Here is a 23,700-nt window from a genome sequence, read left to right as displayed (position 1 = left end):
TAGTTATTGTGAAAACTAGACGGACGATCGAAACAGAATTAGAATCAGATAAGCAGAACCCAACGCACCGGGCCATTTGTCAGCTTGGGCATTGGGTACCCTATTCCCGAGCTCCCATGATCTCGTTTTGATACTTTCAAGGTTTTTGAACTTGAGGACGATGTTTCCTACCCCGTTTTTGACTATTTCAGATTCATTTGTTAGATTAAATTTGACATTTGAGCAATTCAAGACAGCATCACAGGTTAATTGTCAACATGGGCGTTGGGCTCCATTTCTTGGGGCTCGAGTTTCTGGTTTTCTTCTCGTTTTTGCTTGAATCTACATTATTTCTAATGACCAAAAAAATGTTCGGAACACTTTTTCGAGAACTTGATTAGAAACAGCCCAGGTTGGCAATATGTCAACTTAGGTGCTGGGCCCCGTGCCAGCTATCAACCTGGGCGTTGAGTCCCAGTTATGGCCCTTCAAAAGTTTCGTTTGGTCCTCAAAAATAGTTGAATCTTAATTTTTTCTAAAAACGGAGTAGATGCTCGGAAGAGTTCTCGAAAAACATTATCGAAATTCGCCTACACTGTCAAAATGTTCACCTGGGCGCTGGGCCTTGCTTCTGGCACTTAGAAAGTGTTGTTTCTTCCCCGAAAATACCTATTTCCAGTTTTTGATGAAGACAAAGAAAATATAGAAGTCGGATCGTCGATCTGATACTTAGAAGGCGTCCAAATTAATAAATAGTCAACTTGGGCGTTGGTTACCCAAGCACCGGGTGCTTTGGATGCTCAAAAATAAACTTGTTCTTAATTTAAGGACAAGAAGGCATTCCTTTGATACTAAGGACAAGGAGGGTAGTGGTTCGACTTACACTCCCAATATTTAAACGTTTGTTTCAAAAAAAAAAATGTAGATAGTATAAAAGTTTGATAGAAAGTGTTCCTCTAACCCCTAACCCCTAATAATATATTAGTAACAATTATATATTTTTTTTAATTCTTACTTGAAATATAGATTTAAAGTGAATTTTTTTTAACACTCTAAAAAGAATATGCTTAGGAAAGATCCTTTCCTTACCAATGCACTACATAATTGATCTTGTTTTACTAATAATTCAACAAAACTCAATGAATCTCAATAAATCAAAACATTGTCGATATATAATAAAAATTACATTAAATCTAAACAAAGAGATTAACCTTTTAGTCCAAAGAAGTTCTACTAGCCTAATGTTCTAATACACAAAGTCAATCTGAGACCCTACAATACAACCCACTTCACTTTTTTTTTAAGCTTTTTATTATTCCCATTGGTTCGCATTAAATTAATTTTTTTTTTTTTAAATAGCTTCACTTGATTTGGATCTTTGACAAATAAATCTCAAAATAGGCATTTTTAAGTCAAATAAAAAATCAATAAAACCATGAAATTATGTCGGTAAGTGAAATATCACACTCCATACATACAAATCATCTACTATTTTTATTTATTTTTGTTTTTTATATTATTTAGACAAAATTCAAAATAGTGTCCAATTAAATTATTACTAAAATAACAACTACATATATTTTTTTTTGCTAAAAAATTATTAACTTTATTACACTAGAATTAATTTCTACACAAATTAAGAAATATTTCATTAATAGTAATAATCATATATATAAATGGATCGGACGGCATGGGACAAATTCCGTTAAGTGGGACCCACACACCCACCTTATTCCTCTGCAGGAGATCTAAACCACCGACACCCTCAAAACACCTCTTGCAAAATCGACGCTCGAAAACTCGCCACGTGTCAGATCAGTCCCCTTCGATTAAACAAAAACGGTCCCATTTTAAAGCCGCGTCCTACGGGATTCTATCCTCTGCGATCGAGTTCATCCTAATCTATAATACTCTCGAAATTCCGACACGTAGTGGTCAAGACACAAAAGTCAAAGACAAAGACCATGCTTAATGGGAGTAAGAAAGAGAGTGTAGGTGAGGTTGCGTAACAGAGAATAAAAACCCACTCATCTTCTTCCTACTCTGCTCTCAGTATAAATATACGTCACACATTTCTGCAACTGAGCTTAATTTCATTTCTCTTTCTTTCTCTGATATTTTTCTTGGTTTGAGCTTCGAAAATGGAGATATTTTACTACCTGGTTTTCGGATTCTTTGGCCTTGTTGTGGCCGCAATGGAGTTGAGCAAGAACAACAAAGATCGAATCACTACATCACCGGCTTTCAATTCCTTCAAGAACAATTATCTTCTCGTATACTCGCTCATGATGGGTAATAATATATAACATCTCACTTTTTCTTCTTAGATCTGATTTACGCTAGATCTCGTTTGATTTTCGTGAATGTGTTGCTTTTTTATGTTTCAATTTCTTGAAATTCGATCTGATCTGAGTAATTTAAAGCAATTGTGATGACACATTCTTCAGATCTGTGTTGAAACTTATTATTGTCGTTTCTTTGATCGATTATAGCAATATTTGGACATGTTGTTTATATATTGTGTGTGTTTGTGTTTAAGCTTAGAAGTTTGTGAGTGTTTATGTGAGAGAGGTATATAGTGTTGTTCGTTCATTTCAGCTTTGAAATTATGTGATTATATATTGATCTGGTGCTGTGTGTTTATCTTTGCTTTCTCTCAAATTAGTTTAAATTAATGGTTACGTTCTTTATCACTACTAGGGTTGGTAGGCATGTTATTTGCTTTATGTTAAATTAATTGTTTATTCAGCTTAATTAGATTCTTAGCTTTTTCGATCATCTTTTTTATTCTAAGGGCATATATATTTGATTTCTAATGTACAAAGTTTAAGAAATTTCTTGATGAATTTGTTTGAACCTTTCTGGATGTTGTTTACAAGGAAAATTCTTGTTTTACTTTTAACTATGGTTTTATATTTAAGAAAAAAGAATGTTAAAATTCTGATTACTGACCGATTAATTCATGAACAGCGGGAGATTGGTTGCAAGGTCCTTATGTTTACTACCTTTACAGTACGTATGGATTTGGTAAAGGTGAGATTGGACAGCTCTTTATTGCTGGTTTTGGCTCCTCTATGCTGTTCGGAACAATTGTTGGTTCTCTAGCTGACAAACAGTAAGTATTCTTTCAAAGTTTTGTTCAATAAATTTGTATATGATGTTATGAAGATGTTTTCTGATGTCCTACGTGCTTCAAATTCAGGGGTCGTAAGAGAGCATGTGTGACTTACTGTATTACTTACATACTGAGCTGTATTACCAAGCATTCTCCTCAGTACAGAGTTTTGATGGTTGGCCGTGTTTTGGGAGGTATTGCCACTTCTCTGCTGTTTTCCTCATTTGAGTCCTGGCTCGTTGCAGAACACAACAAGGTAAGGGGCATTTGTCCTGTCTATGTATTTTATTTTGTGGTTGTAATCACGTTGAATGTTTACATTGATTGTTTGTGATGGAATGGATCAAGAACAATGAAGTTTACTTTGTCACTTTGAAGGGCCTGTTGCATTTCATGTTTATTAATTTGTAGGATTACTACCCGTTTGATGTGCAAATTTGTTTTGTTACAATTTTATGTGGTTTTTATCTTTTCAGGTTGACACATTGGTGTGTTTATTGTTAGATTGGTAATATTGTAGATTGATCCTGTGTTAATAAACTGATTTAAGTGCTTGCATAACTGTCCGAATTTGCAAAATGTAGGTGTAAAAAGAGGAATTGATTACTAGTTTGTTTGTAGTTTCATCTGTGGGGATCGTGTTGCTTTTCTCTTCCATTCTCTTTTGCATCTGATTTATAAACCTTTTGTACTTTGCTCACTGTTCTCCTACATTATCTGCAGAGAGGATTTGAACAACAATGGTTGTCAATAACATTCTCAAAGGCAATATTTCTTGGCAATGGCCTTGTTGCTATTGTGGCTGGTTTGCTTGGGAATCTACTTGTTGACTCATTATCTCTTGGACCTGTTGCACCGTTTGATGCTGCTTCGTGCTTTCTTGCTATCGGTATGGCGGTTATATTATCTTCTTGGTCAGAGAACTATGGGGATCCTTCTGAGAGCAAGGACTTGCTTACCCAATTCAGGGGTGCTGCTGTGGCCATTGCTTCTGGTAGACTTTAAGCCTTTCCTTGTTTAGTTTTTTCACATAAAATTGAAAGCAAAACCAATCTGAAACGAGTGATAGAAACTATTCTCTTTCCAGTGTCTTCTACTTTGATGAATTTTCCTTCTCATTTAGTTACTTCTCTGTGATTCAGATGAAAAAATTGCATTGCTCGGGGCAATTCAGTCTCTGTTTGAGGGTTCAATGTATACATTTGTGTTTCTCTGGACTCCCGCTCTAAGCCCGAACGATGAGGACATTCCTCACGGATTCATCTTTGCAACTTTCATGTTGGCTTCCATGTTGGGAAGCTCCCTTGCTTCTAGGTTGATGGCTCGCCAATCTCTCAGGGTCGAGAGCTACATGCAGATTGTTTTTGCCGTTGCTTCAGCATCACTTATGCTCCCCATTTTGATCAGTGTAAGTCACCGTTCCAAGACTTTCAATCCCTTCTTCACTCTCTTTTTGTCTTATGGTATTCTCAAATATCGGTTATTTGATAGAACAGTTCTTTGTACCTCCTTCCACGGAGAGAGGAGGAGGCATCTCATTTGGAGGATGCATCCTGCTTCTTGGCTTCACTACCTTCGAAGCTTGCTGTGGAATTTTCTGGCCATCTATTATGAAGATGAGGTCCCAATACATTCCCGAGGAGGCTAGAAGCACCATCATGAACTTCTTCAGAATCCCTCTCAATATCTTCGTCTGCATTGTACTATACAACGTATGTTACATCATAATACTCTTTACATAAATCTCTTGCTTGAAAAATAACTCACATTGACTAATTCTATTTTTGTTTTTGGCAACTGAAGGTGAGTGCATTCCCAATCACATTTATGTTCGGCATGTGCTCAATTTTCCTTTTAGTAGCATGCTTCTTGCAGAGGAGGCTCTTCTTGATCGCCGAAAAGCCAAGTAAGTTCAAAATTCGGTCTTTCTTACTTGGAATGGTATTTTTCTGTTGTGGTGCTTATGGTGTTTTTACAATATCTGATTACAGAAACTGAAGATTGGGAAGCAATGAAGGAAAGGGACACCGAATCAGATCCATTAAACATCTAATTGAGAGATTAGAAAAGACAGACCACCGGATTCATTTTCAAGACGATGGCGTAATGGCGGTAACGGCCGCTAGCCATCTACCTAATTCAATTCAAAAATGTTATACTGTGAATTGCAGTTGGTGTTAGTTGAAAGGTATATTCAATTTGATAGTGAAGAAGACAAAAAGGAGTTATATTCAAATAGTGGTCTGCCCAACGAAAAGGAAAATGGAAGTATGAGTTAGGAAGAAGAAGTATTTTGTAATTGTTTTAATTTTTGGCTGTGAATTAGTGGTGTAGTGCATTAATTTGCAATTTTCAGGATTTACTGTTGAGAAAGAAAATTGAAATTTCTACCCATGTATGCCAATGCCAATATTATTCTTTTTCTACAATATCATTTATTCTTAATCAGAAATGATGTAAGTGAAAACTACACCAATGGTGATATTCTAAACCTAAAGCATTTTTGGATTAGCTTTTTATTTTTAATTTTCTTTACATGATAAATGGCTCCAAAATCTTTTGAACCTTGTTACAAATTGAAGGCAAAATGTAGTTTTAACCATATTAGTCTTGCTAGTTTTTACTGTAAAACAAAAGTAAGTAAAAAGGAATTGTTATTGAAAAACATCAGTCTCTTCTCTCGGTCGGGGCAGCTGCTGCTAGCCTTTGCCTTGGCTGTCTCTGGAGGCGGTTTGGACTTGGGGCTCGAAAAGGTTCTGTTGGTTGGTTCTATCAGGTGGAAGGGTTGCCAGGGAAGAAGAGCCACTTTATTGTTGGTGATAAGGTTCTATTGTGGCGGCTCGGGTGGTGCGTGTGGCTTTGTGGAGGCAAATTTTGGTGGTGATGGATTAGGCTTCGGATGTTTTGCTTTAGTTGGCCTTTTACGATCCTTAGTTGTGTTGTGTTTTGGTTGTCTCCATTTTTTTTTTTTTTTTTTTTTGTTGTGATAAGTGCTTTGTCACACTGTCCATTGGCTTTGGCCGTTTTTGTGGGGTTTGCCATTTAGTTTAGTTTGCACCATGATAGTTGTTTGTGTCGAGACGGTTTGGAACATCATCACTCTAACGGGTATCTCCAATGAGGTCAACAAAAATAGTTGTCCCATTAGTTCCAATTCATACATTTAACTAACTATATTTTGTTTTTTTTTCTTTATTTAAAATATTAAAGGGCACCGATGCCCACTCCAGATACTTTAGAGCATCTCCAATGCAAGCAATGCTAAAAGTTATTATAAAACTTTACAACACTCTAAAATATAATATTTTATTTTCTCTATCATCTACATCATTTTCGGTCACTCTTTACAAAAAAAATACTCCAATGCAAACAACTTTAAAAATACACCAAAATATAATATTTATGTTAGTTTTCAACTTTTATTATTTTTCTAAAAAGAAAGACAGATACTATAATTGCTCATGACAAACATCTCTTGTTGTCTATTTAAAGTTCTCCAATGCATAACAACACTCTACCCGTAGCTTACCTTCTGACACCATCTGATGGGTCACAACAATCCAAACTGCATTGGAGTTAGCCTTAGGGCATCTCCAATGGGAACAACTAAAATAGTTGCCCAATTGCCCTACCTGACCCCATTTTTATTGTATTAGCTGTCACAATTTTTTTAATTACAAATATAAAGGGGGAATGGTGTCCATTTTAAAATCTCTTTATTACCTCTCAACTATATGGACAACACCCATTGAAGTTGAAGTTGGCGTTCTGTGTAAGATCTATTAAATGTCTTCTACTTTGTTGTGCAACTATCTATAGAGCATGATCTGTCTAGTCCTATTTCGATCAGTCTGTTGTGTCTGTCCTTGTAGGGTTGAGCATTTTTCTTGGGTTTATTTGCTCCATCATATATATATAATCGGTGTAGTTTGCTGTTTATAAAATCTCTCAAGTTTCAAATCTAAAATGGTTGAAGAGAATGAACAATGTTAATGAATTTCTTTATTACTTTTGAAATATATATACTCATACATACTACAATGACATACTATACCAATCAGTTTTCATGGGTTACAATAAATCATAATACATAGTTGAATGCATCAATAAATTACAGAGCAAGTTTACAGTAAAACGTACTGAACCTTTGTGGCTTTTACAGCCATCAAGACTATTTCAAATCGCTCGGCCACGTTTGTTGTCAGTTGAAGCAACTTCTAGGTCCCCAATAAAGAAAAGAATTTTGTCCAAAATCCCACGGCAGGATTGTAATTCGCTCAGGTCACTGTTTGCACTCGATCGTCTTTTCAAACTCGAAGACTTTCTTGAACCCAAATAGCGTTGGATCTCGCCTTGGCGAACAAGATAATAATCCTCGCCTTCTCTGATTATCTTCACCCTCCTAGTAAAATATAATACTTTCATCCCATCAAACATTGTCTTCTTTGTTATTAACTATGACACTTCTGAGTATTACTAACAAGATTAGCATTTAATTACTTGGCATACTAAGTTCAAACACAGCATTTGAAAAAATACCCATCCATAAAAAGCTAAAAAGACCAAAAAAATTCACCACACAGAAGCTATATATGAATCTTGTTATAGATCTTAGCATACTATTAGTGTTCATAACAAGCACTCTAAGCATAATACCTCCATCCGATCTTGATCGGATGAGAGTTATAACTATTGTATTTCTAAGTATCACTACCAAGATTAAAATACAAATTAAAATACATCATTTGCAAAATCACACCCAAAAGAGAGACAAAAGCTCAAACGGCCAAAATCTTTCACCACACAGAAGAGCTATATCTATACTATTAGTGTTCATGAAAAGAAATTTTGCTAAACATGAATTTGACACTATAACACCCAAGAGGAGTAGCTCAAATGGTCAGGCATGTGGTTTGCTCCCACAAGTTTGAGTTTTGAGTCCCTCCTCGGTACCTACATAAATAGCAATCGCTATAGTTTCCTGGTCTCCAAATATTGTAAAGTTGGGCGGGGATCCTAGTTTCAAACATGAATTAGATACCCGAACTTAGCCTTCTAATCGGATATTGGAACAATCATCTAAACAAGATTCAACACAACAACAATGCTAACAACACAATTTCCCTCAAAACTCTCCCTACCTATATCCAAGTTGATGTCATTGTAAAACAAAGGAAATAGGGACAAAGAAAGATTCCAACTTACATTCCAACGCGGTCACGACGGTCTTCGACCTCATACTTCTTTTTCCATGATCTTGAATCCCCAAGAACAAAAGTTGCAGCACGATCTCCTCCCCATCTCTCCTTGAATAAGCTTGACCAAACATAGTTGTCTGAGGCTAACACCTTCCATTTCCTGCATACTTTGGTTAACAACAAATTTCCATTTCAACAAACTTGTTATGACTTTAAATCTATGGATATATTAGTTCGTGTAATCTTAACATAAATTGGTCAAAATTAGACAAATACATATGCTAATTCTTACCCTCTATTAATTTGATCCCAATTAATATATACAAATAACAATGAAAATTTACTAATATATTGACGCCAAATAGAATCAAACCCACAATTCCATCCAAAATCAGAATTGCAAAGCAAGCCCCATAATTTCATTTCCTTTCTTTTTCATTAGAAAAAAAAAAAAAAACCCAAAATTTAGAGTCAACGAGATTTGCATAATTTACATCAAATTACAAAACCCAATTCAGATCCATATTAAAGAACAACAACATCAAATAAAAAGAAGAAAATTACTGACCTTGATGAGCAGTGGCAAGATTCTGATGGTCCAAGAAACAGAAAATCTTGAGATGAAGCTCAACCGGTAATCTCTCCATTAAAAAGACAAGAATAAATAGATAAAAATGGTGACTTTAGAGCGTTGGAGAAGAAGATGAGGTGGGGAAGAGAAGAGAAGAGTAGTTATAACTTTATAGAAGTAGGGGGGGTTGCCATTGATTGGATTTGGGACCAACAGTTTCATTTTTCTATCTCCATTACACAAGTTAAATAAATAAAATAAAAAACAAAAAGAATTTGCAGATATGTTACTATAAAGAAACATTATTAAGATCTTCAAAAAAAAACATTATTAAGAGTTTTAAAAAAAGAAAAAAAGATATTCAGATTATAGGAAGGTTAATGTTTGTCTCTAACCCCTCAAATTAAAAAATTGAAAATGATGGTTAGGTAGTATATATATTTTTATTTTAAATTTATTTATCATTTTCATTACATTAATATTTTATAGAATAAACTATTATTACCACTCTCAAATCATTAAAAAAATTCCAAACATATTTTTTTTATATAATTTTAGATTAACCACAGCTCTTATTCTATAAATTTATTCGAAATTCATGAAACAATTATTCTATTTTCATTTAGATGAAAATATTTTTTTATTGTTATTGAATTATTATTTGGTCATTTTAGTTTTACATACTTAACAAATTTCTTATACAGTATTTGTTGGTGCTAAAGTGGCATGTTATGTAACGTTCTATAATTCAATTAAAATTTTTTATTGATTGTTATTTTTAATTATTGAATTTAATAATTTTTAAATTATTTGATTTAAAAATAATATTTTATTTTATTTATACACGTGATATTGACGTGATAATATCACATTAACATTTACAGTGTCAACTCAATTTTTTGTTAATCAGGTAAGATTGAAATAGAAAAAAAGAACATAACTAAGAATAATTTAAGAGAATTTTTAATAAGTGAAAAATTTCAGAGTATAATTTAAAAATAGTAATATTGAGAAGACAAATTTTTTTTAGATATATATTATACTCTCCCAACAAGAGGTCCTAAGTTCAACATTTTTTAGAGCAATGTCAACCAAAAAAAATTATAAACCTTCTCTCAATGTCAACAAAAATAAAATAAAATAAAAAACTAAAAAATTATAAACCTATATTAATACTTTTTAATTATACTACATTACTTTTTTTAAAAAAAAAAACTATACTACATTACAAGTTTGTCAAAAAAAATTATATTACATTTGTAACATACAAATCTTAATGTTTTCAAATTTTATATATTTTATTTCCTTTTTATTATAGATTCTTTTTATATCTAAAATAATATAATATCATGATGATATTTCTAGTAATTCCCACCCACTATATTAATTAAGAATGTGCAAAAAAGTCATTCAATCTAATTACATCCGATTGATCTAATTACAACCTATCTAATAAAATTAGATATCTAATCATAACTGGATAGATTAAATACAAATTTTGAAAATCTATATAGATCGAATCAGTTATTAGATGGGACATCCGGTCCAATGGACAATCCAACCCAACTGATTCAATTGTTATCCAATTATATTTATATATTTTTAAAATATATTTAATTATTTTTAAAAACATATTAATTAATTTTATTTAATATACACCTGCACACATGAGATTACACAAAAAAAAAAAAACCATAAATCTAAAATATCGCATATCATTTTCCTAAAAGAATAAACTTAAGAGTGATATATTTTATAATTTATAATTTTATATGATATTTTTATTTGATGTATTGAACTTGTCTATTAAGAATTAAGACTTATGCTTATTAAGTTGGATTGGATTTGGTTGTGCTGTTATATTTTAATTATGGTATCATACAAATTAAGTTGGACTAAATTAACTAATAATTGTTGTATATGTTGGCTTGTATTTTATTACTATGAGAATGAGGCTTTAAATTATGTGTTATATTTTTTTTAATGAAATTCACCTTAATGATGGCTAAAAAAGATTGGATGAATTCAATCAAATGTAATAGAAAATCAGTTAATATATCTAATGGTTAAAACTAATTTTGATTAGATTCGGTTAGGTCTAAATTTATTGAATGTAATTCAATAAATATCCCTAAATTATTGATTTTGCAAATTATTTGAATTCATCTAAATTTAATGAGCATTGCTATTAGGCACTAGTGGTGCCTAGCACCTTCTGGACATGTCGCGCTGCGATTGACTAGCGATACTCCCTAAAAGCTATTATATTAAACTATATGAAACTCGATACTTAGTTGGACCAATAGTGATATTAACAGAGTGCTAGGCACCAATGGTGCCCTTTAGCATTTCTCAAATTTAATAATTATAACAATCTCTCTAACTTTTTTTTTTTGTTTTGAAAATTTTCAGTTTTCTTTAACTCATTTTTCATTTCTAATGATAACTATCAATGTCAGAATGCTTTCTAACAAAAAAACCATAATGCTAAATTTGCTAACGTGTGAGAAGAGAAAGGGACAAAGAAGAAAGATTAAGTTTTAAAATAATTAAATAAAGTAACACAACATCATATTGTCGACTCATTTAAACAAGAGAAAACATTTTTTTTTATAATGCTAGTTTTCTTCATGTAATATATTCTTAATTCTCATAGTTCCTATAAAATGCAAATTAACAAAAATGGATTACATATGGAGACATTTTGTACAACCACTACTAGCACTGCACTACTCACAACACTAACATTTCTATATTCATTTAACCCAAAAAAAAAAAAAAACTATTCTGACTATCTTTTTCATTTCACATTATTAGAAACTAAGGAAATTGCAGATTGGAGCAGAGTTTCCAATTTGGACACTAAGCTGGAAACAGAGTTCTTTAAAGTTTCATGTGAAGTTGCCTGTAAAATGCCAACTTTATCTCCTTGCAGTACCTCAAATTGCTTCTTCAAAAACCGATTAAGGCTGGACTCTGCAATATTAACAAGACTTAGAGATGCATTTGTGTGCATATATTTTGTTACAATAAGTCCTGCCAAAAGTTGCTGATCTGCCTTAACGAGCTCCGAAACAAAACATGGCATGATGATCCTCCTAAAAAGTAGAAAATCGATCTCGCTGTCTCCTCTTTGTTCTGAACCTTCTTCATCAACGAGTCTCGATAGTTGGGAGGCTTGGCACTTTTGAGAGAAACTTCCAACCAAATAGCAGGTGTAAGAGAATATAGTACCGTAAGACGAATTGGAGATGATATTAGACATAACTCCAGATGAGGATATGAGAATAAGAAACTCGATGCTCTCAGCAACTGTGTCTGTGAACGTTCCTTGTTTCAACTTGTTTTCTACAGCAGCCAAGCAATGTGGCCTTAGTGCCTCGTATGGAAGCAATAGGACTAATTTTAAAGCCATAAAACAATCCATTTGAAGTACGGAATTGTTTAGGCTTTGGGCACCATCTTCGTCTAGCAATATGTCGTTAGATTGATCAATCACTCTTAGCACATCTTTAAAGCGAGACACTGCTACAAGTTTCTTACATATCTCTAACCAACAAGCGTGTAAAGGGTGAAGAGAAGAGCTGATTTCGGATTTTTCTTTTTCAGGAGTCTCGGCGTCCTGGAAACTTTCCCATCCCTCATCCCAATTGTCAGAGTTCCAAGCGTTTTCAGCATCGGATGCTTCTGAAGAGGCTTTCTCATCATGCCTTGTCGTAAAAAGCCCTTCCCACTCTCCCAAAACAGCTACCAAAGAATCAATATGAGCATCACTATCGGAAACCTCTGACAGCTTAAAGAAGCAAGAAACTGCTGTCTCTACAGTAGACAGATCGTCGGGAGTAATTTCCAGTGTTGGTGATATGCTTGCTACGAGCTGAGTTGATCTGAGGGCAACCAATGTGCTAGTAAATCTGCTCGATGTGTTATTATGATCGGTCAACCCCTGATTTGTGGAAGTTTGACTTTGCTCGCTTGTATTGAGTGACTCATCCCACCCTTCCCATGGTACAATATTGGATTGTAACTCGGATGAGAACCCCTTAATATTTCTACCGGTGAGAAATTGCATAATCTCTAGCATGCAAACTCTAACAGATCCCGGTATCTGCAGATCATCAGAGAACTTTACAAGTCTCTTCCAAATTACATGTCTAACTTGCTTCAAATCATCCAGATCACCTTCCAATTTACTCACAGAAGACAAAATATGATAGAAGTGCTGGCGTTCCTGAGATTCGCCGACAGCCAATTCTTGCAGAATAGGCTCCAAAACATTTAAGTAGAAATGGGGAAGATCCTGAAGTTCAGCATCACCATTTGGAGCATTTATTGCATCAGAATAAACTTCTGCAACAGCTCTGAATCCACAACCCGAAAATAGCATAGCTCTGCTGAACATGAAAATTTCAAAAGCAGGACCACCAGTTAATCCATAACCTACATAATCAATAACCGTGCTCCAGCCCTGACTTGGCGAAACATTATCCTCAATCACAAGCCTCATGAAAGCATTAAGATGTCTACTTAAGCAATCCGGACTGAATACAAGAATTTCTTCAGCATCAGAAAGGGTCATAATTTCCTTCATTTCATCAGTTAGTCGCATCCAAAAGTTTAAGAGGATCAGAAGGCAGTCCTGCCAAGTTGAATCATCTGGAGGAGTGCCATATGAATGATATAGAGGTATAATTACAGTCATATACTGCTTTATAATGTCCAAAGCATCAGACAGGGCCAAAAGTTTGATATACTTTCTGCAAAATTCAAAGCTCTGCTCAAGCTGACATATAAACCCCTGTAGGTTTTCAGGCCTCTTATCAGAAAAATCTGTCCTAGACTTTGTCTCCAAATTCTTCAACAAACCGAGGACATAATGTTTGTACACATCCTTTGACGACACGAGGCCATCTGGCACTGAGTCAGCATAAATGCTATGGAGGTTTTCTGCCATCTTTGCTAAGACTTCCAAGCTGCTCTCAGCAATGTGTTCATAGATTTCAAGGTTGAAGCACTCAAAGTTCAAACCTCCCAGTCCAGCGATATTTTTAAAGTTGATGTTTGAAATAAATGAAACTCTACTGCATTCTTGCTCAAGCATCGAGTAATAAGGAGCAAATCCAAAACCAGATAAATTAGCTTGGTCTGGGTGTATCATTGGTAACGAATTTTTGGTTTCTTCCAGCTGCAAATAGAAATCAGAAAGCAGGCCAAATATGTAAGCAAGTTGCAACTTGTCACATCCATCAATTGCAGGGTATACAACAGAGGAAATTGTTTGGATGGTCTCGATAGCATTGCCAATTGTTTCTTCTTTACACTCAGAAATTTCACGCATAATATCGTCATTGGTCCAAACCTCAGAAACAAGCAAAGAACTTAGATACTGTTGAAGAACCTGCAAGGAAATTGAGAAAATTAATCACTTCAATGGATCAAAATGGTTTATCTATGTACCTCCCCAATTTAAAACTTGCAAATATTCATACCTTTGTCCGGCTCAAGCCGTAAGTGTTGGCTAATTTTAAAATATCCTTCAGAATGTACTTCTTCTCCAACTGTACAGACTCAATTAAAGAGAGGACAACGCTCTCAATGTATTGCATGTCCCCAGACAAAAACCGAGCAGTATCAACCCCAGGAATGATCTTTTCTAGTACTCTGGAACGGTCCGCCACAAACTTTTGTTCTTCGAGTTTTAGTTTCCATTCTCTCCAAAATGAAGACTGAACTTTGTCATTTTTGCTTATTTCATCTGAAAAGAAAGTACAAATTAGATTTGCAAGCATATGATAGAAAAAAAACAATAAAGATATCAGGGACATGTATAGAATATGGAACATGTAAATGTTCACCAGTGACCGCATAGACTCATTATCAAACTCTATTTGATAATTAATGGAAAAGCCAATCACCAGTACCTGTTGTCTGTTTTTCTTTAAATTTTCTCAGCAGCATCTCCCTTCTCTGAGCAGGACCTTCACACTCGACCCCGTAGTTGTGTAACAAGCAATATATCATTCCCACATTCATGATGCTACTAATTTCTTGGTAATCTTTTCGTCTTCTCAGCTGCTCTTCTATTACTTCAACACCACTAAAAGCATCCACAAGATTTAACAGAAAGGAACAACAAATAATGTCTTTCTCCTCAGTAATAGGAGGCTCAGTAGCAGCTTTTGCTAGAGAGGCAATCAAATCATCTTTAGGAGCAAAACCGTTTCTTGCTAACCAGGAAATAACAGTTACCACAGCCTGTGTTCTCACACTCACATATTGTGTTCTAGAAATCAAGCCATAAATTGAACTATCACTGCTTTCAGATTTTTTACTCAGTTCAAGTAACCATGGAAGTTGCAAAGCAGCAAATGACAAAAGTTTTCCATTTTCTACTAAAACAGATTCCCAACTGCTTCCATTCTCCAGAGGTAAGTTTTTAGAAACAGAAGAAAGAATATCTTTTATATTACTGATATGTACATTTCGATCCTCATCGGCAGCACCTTCAACTGCTTCAAAACCACCTTTTAGGTGAACTATGCCGTCTGAATCTAACATATTTGAAGAACCTTGAACTGAGAAATTTGGAGAGTTTGACCCAGTCAACGTCATTAAAGTCTCACACTGGCCTTGCATATCTAGATCTTTCCATGCAGAAAGCAACTCGCTTATAGATTCTTCATCACAATGGCTCAAAGCAAAACCAAGTAATTGTTTTCGAGAATTAACATCCATATTTTCAAGTGCCGGACCCCTTGCTATTGCAGCACATAAGTCCCAAGCTTGACCATGTCCTTTCTTGGCCAAAACAAGGCAGAGATCAAGTGCCAGTTGCAGATCACCAGCAACTGCAGCTTCTCTAGCAATAGCTTCCTGCACAGCACATATGTCATCTGGAGCGCTAAGTCCGAGAAGTTTGGCAATCTCAATGATTTCATCAACATGTAGATATGCTCCGGTTTGACTTGTGATAGCCATTTTAATAATTTCCATGGGATCTTTTATTTGCCTGAATTGCACAGGTAAAAGTGCAACTCCAAGACTAGGAAGCTTAACAGTAATGGCATCAATAGTATCAAGCTCTGCTTTAACTATTCCACTGCTTGAGAGTAGATTCAGACATTCCTTAGCCTTCCATATCTGAATAAAGTTGCAGTCATGCAATATATGAGAATATAAAACATACAACCAATTCTATTCTCAGCTTAATTTCAGCTAGGTTATCATTAGGCAGGTTCAACGTTCATTTTAATGGTAAAACTTGAGTTTAAATACAAAATGTATGCAATCCTACTTCTTTGAGAAAGAACATGAACTTGACTAAACAAATAAGGAAACATACGAACAACATATTTATGACCTAATGTAGCTAACCACGATAATATGAGGCTATTACCAAGATAGTCTAAATGTAACAATAATAAAAAAGCACCGAGATAGTCTAAAGCAATAGCAATAATAAAAAAAAAAGCCAACTTGACTATGAAACGTGCTTAATAAATAACATGCAGATGCAATTAACTTTAAGGATATTGACAAATCATCATAACAGAGGGTTGACAACACTTTTGGAACAGATAACACAATGCAAGATGGTATCTAAGAATTATTATGCATTGTAAACAACCAAATAAAAAGGAAAAGGAAAACAAGTTGCAATTCCACTTGAGCCTAGCTAGTCTCGAGTGGTCTGGGATCCATGCCCATAAATGTACGTTATACTATTGGGGGAACAAAAAAAAAACATAGGGTACATAAAACAACTTAAACTTGAAGCAGAAAGAAAATATTTACTCCAATTTCATACTTACTTCAGGGCAAGCAAGACTTGAAGCAGAGAAAAAATATTCCCTTGCAGCTTGAATGACAAGACTCTCCGCTTTATCTGATGCCAAGGCAACAGAACTTGTACCCCTTAAATAGTTTCTAGCTAGAGAAAACTTCCCGGCTTTAAGCAGTCCTCTACAAAATTCCATCAGCATATACTCTGGATCTAGGAAAGTAAACGCTTTTTCCTTCATTGACTGCATATCACGCCACATGCTTGCCCAATCACTATCTGATCGGCTAGGCTGTCGGCGAATAAATTTTGAAAGTATAAGACGAAGAATTTGCTTGACACCTTTTTCATCTGCGTGGGACTCAAGGAAATAACTCATTGGCTTTGGGACCTAAAAAACAGAAGAACAAAAATCAATATATGCAATCACAATCTATTTCTTTTTCATGGATTGATAGGGAATACTATTTAAAAAAAAAAACCAGATCACAAGCTAAGGAATTAATGCATCGGTATCAGCCAAAATATTCAAATAACTGTAGCATAAAGGCTTTCGTCGGAAGTCTACATCAGTATTATACCCTTATACATAATTTAATCTTTCTTTCTTTCTGAAGATCCCTCATCTATGAAGGCATAAATTCCAAAGTAAAAGCATTTTTGTAACAAGAGGAATACAGACCTGATAGAATGATAGAAGCCTCCCCACTTCAATATGCCCCTCTGCAAGTTTTAGTCTTCTCTCCAAGCTACCATCACATATTATACTACCTGTAAAGCACATTTAAAAAAAAATTAAAACATAAGGAAAATGATAAAATATAATTCATAAGGATTAAGGATAAAACCAAACATCTAAAGAAGAATTTACCATGTACTTGCGGAAGCCTCGACAATATAGAAGCCATGGTACTCCACTTATCTGTTACTTTACACAAATAAAGGCACTCCAGGGCACAATTTATAGCTTCAACTTCATCCTTGAACAGGCCACTACTTTGGACATCTCCACACCCCTCCTCTATGACCATCAAGCAAATGTCCAATTTATTCTCTGAAGCAATTTCCTTCAGCCATCTTACCAAAAATGACTCGGCCTCATCATGATCAACACCAAGATGGTTCCTTGTTACACTATCATGAGAGACTACGGTTGAATAATGAAACCTATTCCGCATAAATGGAACTGCTTTATCACGAAGTTTTTCAATAACATTTTCTTCGTTGACTCCCTTGAGCATCACTTTGAATTTTTCGTAGTCTGATAATTCCTCCCACGTAACAAGACTCAAACTTATTTCCCCATCACTGTCATCAGAATAAATCAGTTGGTGCAGGTATGAAACATCCTCATGGAATTTCTTCAACTCATAGATGCCTTTTCTATTAGCATAATCAAGCAAGCAAAGACAATTATCTAGCTGCCCACTACATACATCAATATCTCTTGCCCGCTTCTTGTACCATACCAAAAGTTCATCAATTGATGGCCAAACGAAACCTGAGCACTGTTTGACAATGGGTTCAGTTCTAATCTGAATGTCGATCTCATTACTTGTTTGTAAGCTATTAACAAAATTTATCATCTTCCTGCATTCAACCCAATCTTCTCCCCTAACAAATGTACTAGAAGGAGGAGACTTTCCAGGAAGAAGCTGGCCATATGTTTGTACAGGAAGTGTTTCAGGGATGGCAGCTAATATATCTAAAATATAAGGTGCAAGTGAATAAGGATGACGTTTGCACAGAAGGTTCAAGGCTCCAATTTTTCCACTTTCGGCCAGCGTTACAGCAGCTTCATTTACAGGCATCACTCGAAATTTGGTAAATTCCTGTACAGAAAACCTGCAGAATTGTCAAACAGTGGGTTAGTACTTTGTAGTAACTATTACCTTTAAAAACAAACTTAATGTATGCATTGAAAAACATAGATTTATGGCAGCTTGTCAAGATGAACAATGGAGGCATCAAATAAAAACTTCTTATCTACGGATTATAAGTTTTGCTCTCATTTCTTTTACAAACTGAAATAACAATAAATAGGAAGAAAAGCAAGGTACCTGCCCATATTTATCCCAAGATATGTCTCCAACCTGTCTCTAAATTGCAATATTTTAAGTCTAGCCACACGAAAGTCCCAAATTTGATTACTTTCAGAATCTTGTAGTTCAGAAAATTTATGCTGGTTAGTAAGGCGCAACCCATATTCAAGCACAGCCTTCATAGAATCTTCTGTTGGTCCAACTTTGTCAACACATTCTGAGAGGATGAAAACTTGATCCTTGATTTTTGACAAGTACATGTTTATTTCAGTTAATCCTCGTGGAGAATGCAACCACTGTGATTTTAAAACTTCATCTTTATCCAGCCTATGACGATCGGCAAATTCTAAGGCAGCTTGGTAACTTCTGTTGCTGATTAAAGTTTCATACATTTCATGAATGGATTTCTTCGAAAACGTTATCAGGTTCCAACTCAACTTGGAAATGTCAATGTTATTAAAACCATCTTCGGTAATCTGTTCTATACAATGAGAGTCACTTGTTCCACTGTAATTAGATAGATTATCTCTCTCCTCCTTTGACATACTCTCCAAAAGAAAGAGATTTCCTTGAAACTGGTTAGCTCTTTCTAAAACAGGCATAGAATATACAGGGTCATTTTCCTGAACTTTGTAACCACTACATATGTCAATCATGGTCACAACACCAGGCTTTTTAGAAATAGCAAGAACACGGTTAGACCACCAAGTGAAATCCACAACGTCACTGGTAACTTGCGAAACACATCTTTCTCCTACCGTTATATGTGAAAGTGAAAAACCTTTCTTGTCCAGCTTAAAAATATGCAAGTATCCTATCACATCTAGAGTACATATAAATTCAGCTTCTGGAGAAATTTGAACCTTTGGATATGCCAACTGACCTATATAACCTTTTGGTTTTGAAAATAAACCGTCAAACTGAACAGTGGACAATTGCTCTAAATCCATAACTTTACTCCTATGCCAAAGCGAAAGACAGGAAGAACCTGATATAGATATAAAGAAACAATATTTAATATAAAATGGAGTAACAAAAAACTAGTGAGAGAAATCAGTTATCAATGTTTCACCAGATACGGAGATGACTGAAACCTCAGAACATAAACAGTAATGCAAGACACCAAGTATGTAAATCGAATAAAAGGGAGACAGACAGGACAAAAAAAATAATCATCTGCATATTATACCACATAATATCTGTTGCTATATTGCTGCTATTTGTGTTTGTTTGATATATTGAGAGCTTTAGGCTTATGTATTTTTATGTATTACGTTAAGCTTTCCAATGTTTCATTTTTCGTGTTACCACGGTTTTCCTCCGCCAGGAAGGAGGTCAGTCTTAGACATATGACTTTATCTCTTTTCAAAAAAAAAAAATCAGTTTTAAATATTTTGAAAGTTTGCTAGCACTCATATTTCAATAATAATACAAATAATATCAATTATGTTTAAGGACTTGTTACGAGTCAAAATGATCAACAACGGGGATAGAAATAAAATTATGGAAAACTAGTAAGAAAAACATACCTGTATTTCCACTTGAGGTCAGTGCAAGACTGTCAGAACTAGTAACTACAACAAACAAAAGAAGTTCTGGATGGGAATCAATGCAAATGACATTATTTCCAAACTTTCCCTTCTGGGTTATGACATTCTCGATGGAGACATTTGGCTCCCGACTAATCTCAATATGTTGAAGAGAACCATCTGATGTCAATATAGTAAAGCTACACCTGGAAAATTTTCATTCAACTTATGTACCATATTATTGTACTATAATCGCTCCAAAAGAAAAAATCATCTTCATACATGCTGTCCTATGTATATGTGCAAAGGCTGTAAGAAAATATATACACTTACAAGCAAGATGTCTGAACATCAGGATCCACATTTGCAATCAAGCTTACAATCGGTAAAGAGACCTTTAAATGCCTCTTCATAATCCTTGTTATCTCATCACCATTTGCTTTAATAAAATACAGAGTATCTGTATCATCAACAACTCCAAGAATAGCATGACTTTCCGACCAAGTTCCGGTTGTACACGTAACAAAGCTGCTAGCTGTTACAATGCTTGCAAATTATAAAAATGTTCCTATCTTATGGAAACCAACCAAATCATTCGACATAAACACTAAACTCTATGCAATGCAACACCCAAAACCGATGATCGATACAAATACACAAGTCAATGAGTTCAGCCAGGAAATGTTACCACTGAAAGTGCCACAGGGCTTTGAATAATCATCCTTCTTCTGCAAAAAAGTTATGAGATTTCCAGAAGCCACGGCAACATTCTCGCCACTAGGAGAAACAAACAAAGAAGTTAATTTCCTCAGTTTTCTTGGTTGCTTGCTTTCTACCCACTTTTCCTTGAGTTTGCTCACACCTATGCCGAACCAATCAAGAAAATATCAACATACATACTAATTGACACACTCAACCAATTCAGATAAGTACAATTATCAGAATCCTAGATTTAACACCAAGAAAAATAATCAAAAAAACGAGTTAAACAATGTAAAACTTCAAAGAGCATTGACAGAACAATATTGAAAGTAATTAGCAAATTAATAAAGCTCCGATGCTGAGAATTCGAATCAAACATTAAATTAAAAAAAAAAAAAAATAAGTTATATAAAAAGTCGAAATCTGTGTACCTTGAACTGAAAAAAGCGAAAGAAAGCCGCCTCTGGATTCATTATCAACCTGAGCTCAGTGAACAGTAATGCTAGAATTCAGAAATGAAGGATTTGAGTAAAATGTTAAAAGAAAAAGGAAGGAAACGGTAACCTGTTGAGGAGGATAATTGAGAGAGAAAGGCCTTGAAGCATGACGACGAGTCTCGTAAAGCACCGGTTCATCCATTGGCAAGGGTATTGATGTGGAATGAATCCTGCGTAGGCTGTAATCAAATCAAATTCGGACCAGATTTGATTTCCATAGAAAGAGAAACTGAGGTAGATTTTCAGACGAAGATCACAAGTCACGACTGTCTTCTCTCTCTCTCTTTTGGAAAGACGAAAAACATTCTTGGGCCTAAGTAATTGGGCTCAGAGAATAATATGGGCTGTAATGGATCTTTTGGCTTGTACATTAAAAAAAAGGAAATTTTCATTTTTATGGTTTTTAAAGTATAAATTTACAAAAATACAGTATTTTCTTAAAAAAGTTATTTTATGGAAAAATTTTAGAAAAAAGTTTAAAAAATATATAAAAAAAAAATAGCATAAGGTACCTGATTACTTCCTTATGGTAACTAATTACTCATCTGTTTATCATAAGAATACTTGATTATCCTTTCTTGATTTGCCCATATTTTTTAACTTTTTCTTCAATTTTTCTGTAAAACAACTTTTTTGGAAAAAAAAAACAATATTTTTACACAAAAAATATAAAAACCCATAAAATTTATTATTTCTTCTAAAAAAAAAATTACATATGGACACTTAATTGGGATAGATTGATAATTGCCCTTTTCTGTGTTTGATTAACTAAAATTGCCTTCAAAATAAATGTAACTAATTTGAAATTTTGAAGCATTCTATTTTCACTCCAACAGATATAACAGTGAGTGTTTAATACATTAAAAAGCATAAATAAGGAGATATCTAAACATTTATTCAAGTCAGATCATCCACTCCTACAATTAATTTGTGAGAAGTTTTACTGATTGCATATCGAAGAGATAGATAAATATTTATTTAAGCAAGCTCACTATTCATCTTAAGGTGGCGTTTGGTTAGAGGTAATGAAATTAAATGGAATGAAAATGAAATAATTTTCATTCTATTCTTTCATTTGGTTACATATACAGTAGAACCTCTATTTAAGAATACTCTATTTAAGAATAACATCTAATTTGTTATAAAAAAATCAAGTCCCGATTTGGGCCAGTTATAAATAAGAATAACCTCTAAATTGTAATTAGTTATACATTTTTTAAGTCTCGTATTAACAAAGTATACCTCTATATAAGAATAATTACATCTTAATAAAATATATACATGTATTTTGTAAATTTATTTATGTAAAATTAATAATTTTATTTTAAATTATAATACATGTATGAAATTATATTTACTCTAAAATATTTCTATTATGATATAGTATTAATGATTATTTATTGTTATTATTGTTACATTGATATTTTTTTGTTTTCTAATTTTTTTTTCGAGTGTAACTCTATTTAGTTATAACCTCCTAATTAGAATATAATTTACTTGATCCTAAGTGTATTCTTGGATAGAGGTTCTAAAAATTTATAACTACAACCGGTGTGTATTATTATTTTTTTTTCCTTTTTAACAAATATATAGGTTTCTTTTTTCCTTTTATGATAATGAATATAGGTTTGTGCTTTGTTGGAGGTTCATGTCATGTATATATCTCAATTGTTAATTATTCTCCACCAATGAATTATTATTTGCAAGTCAACTAGTTCATGTGAAGAAGCAAAACGTCAAAACTAGTTCTTAGTTCAAATCTTGTTAAATATTCTTCTAATCTCTACATAAATGCAAGTGTCTCTACACTACACTCAACTTATTATTAGCATATATTCTTCATGTCGATTAAGATATAGTATGAGGTTGAAATTTTGTGTAATACATGTATAACTATATATATTTAATTTAGGGTAAATGATGGCAAACGTTTTAAGTTTTATACACTTAATTTTTTGATTTTTTTTTTTTTTTTTTGGCAATAGTACTCCTTTAACTTCACTTTTTTTTATATAAATTTGTTCCACCGTTAAATGTTAACTTGGATTATTAATAGACACGTTGTTGAGAATCATGGGGTTCCATCTCAAAACCAATTGGCTATGAGTGGAGTAGCCCATGTTCTTATATATGGCTCAATTCTCTACCATTTATTCTATGTGGGACAATGTCCACAACATTCCCCCTCAAGATGATGGCTATTTTTTGCTCATCAATCTTGAACTGTATCAGAGTGGACATGGTCACTAGGGTTGTACATTGGTCGGTTTAGTCGGTTTATACTATA

At 34.0% G+C, this 23,700-nt stretch overlaps 3 protein-coding genes across 4 annotated transcripts; 1 reads left to right on the top strand and 2 right to left on the bottom strand.

Moving 5' to 3' along the window:
- The first annotated feature begins 1,867 nt into the window (after positions 1 to 1,867).
- LOC133037698 (uncharacterized) lies at positions 1,868 to 5,605 on the top strand. Of its 2 annotated transcripts, XM_061115089.1 has the most exons (8): positions 1,868 to 2,271; positions 2,950 to 3,094; positions 3,182 to 3,350; positions 3,818 to 4,088; positions 4,237 to 4,502; positions 4,591 to 4,806; positions 4,898 to 5,000; positions 5,086 to 5,605. In XM_061115089.1, the coding sequence occupies exons 1-8, from the start codon at positions 2,121 to 2,123 to the stop codon at positions 5,145 to 5,147; spliced, it is 1,383 nt and encodes a 460-aa protein (XP_060971072.1). In that variant the 5' UTR covers positions 1,868 to 2,120; the 3' UTR covers positions 5,148 to 5,605. The 2 variants fall into 2 exon arrangements, with proteins under 2 accessions (XP_060971072.1, XP_060971071.1); XM_061115088.1 differs by having other exon boundaries at positions 1,982 to 2,271; positions 4,898 to 5,605.
- Positions 5,606 to 7,074: 1,469 nt separating this feature from the next.
- Positions 7,075 to 9,350, bottom strand: LOC133037700 (uncharacterized). Its single transcript, XM_061115091.1, has 3 exons — positions 8,861 to 9,350; positions 8,300 to 8,459; positions 7,075 to 7,496 (listed from the first exon to the last, which is right to left on the bottom strand). Exons 1-3 carry the CDS (start codon positions 8,937 to 8,939, stop codon positions 7,271 to 7,273), a joined length of 465 nt encoding a protein of 154 aa, XP_060971074.1. The 5' UTR covers positions 8,940 to 9,350; the 3' UTR covers positions 7,075 to 7,270.
- Positions 9,351 to 11,448: 2,098 nt separating this feature from the next.
- LOC115715922 (MAG2-interacting protein 2) lies at positions 11,449 to 21,688 on the bottom strand. Its single transcript, XM_030644599.2, has 12 exons — positions 21,481 to 21,688; positions 21,348 to 21,396; positions 20,903 to 21,076; positions 20,548 to 20,749; positions 20,215 to 20,420; positions 18,704 to 19,673; positions 17,515 to 18,488; positions 17,326 to 17,414; positions 16,675 to 17,034; positions 14,785 to 16,003; positions 14,353 to 14,618; positions 11,449 to 14,261 (listed from the first exon to the last, which is right to left on the bottom strand). The coding sequence occupies exons 1-12, from the start codon at positions 21,553 to 21,555 to the stop codon at positions 11,664 to 11,666; spliced, it is 7,182 nt and encodes a 2,393-aa protein (XP_030500459.2). The 5' UTR covers positions 21,556 to 21,688; the 3' UTR covers positions 11,449 to 11,663.
- Between the last annotated feature and the right edge of the window lie 2,012 nt (positions 21,689 to 23,700).

The sequence above is a fragment of the Cannabis sativa genome, chromosome 5, assembly GCF_029168945.1.
Source record: "Cannabis sativa cultivar Pink pepper isolate KNU-18-1 chromosome 5, ASM2916894v1, whole genome shotgun sequence".
NCBI lineage: Eukaryota > Viridiplantae > Streptophyta > Magnoliopsida > Rosales > Cannabaceae > Cannabis > Cannabis sativa.
The sequence above is the reverse complement of the archived record's forward strand: the minus strand, read 5'-3'. Positions and strand labels throughout refer to the sequence as shown.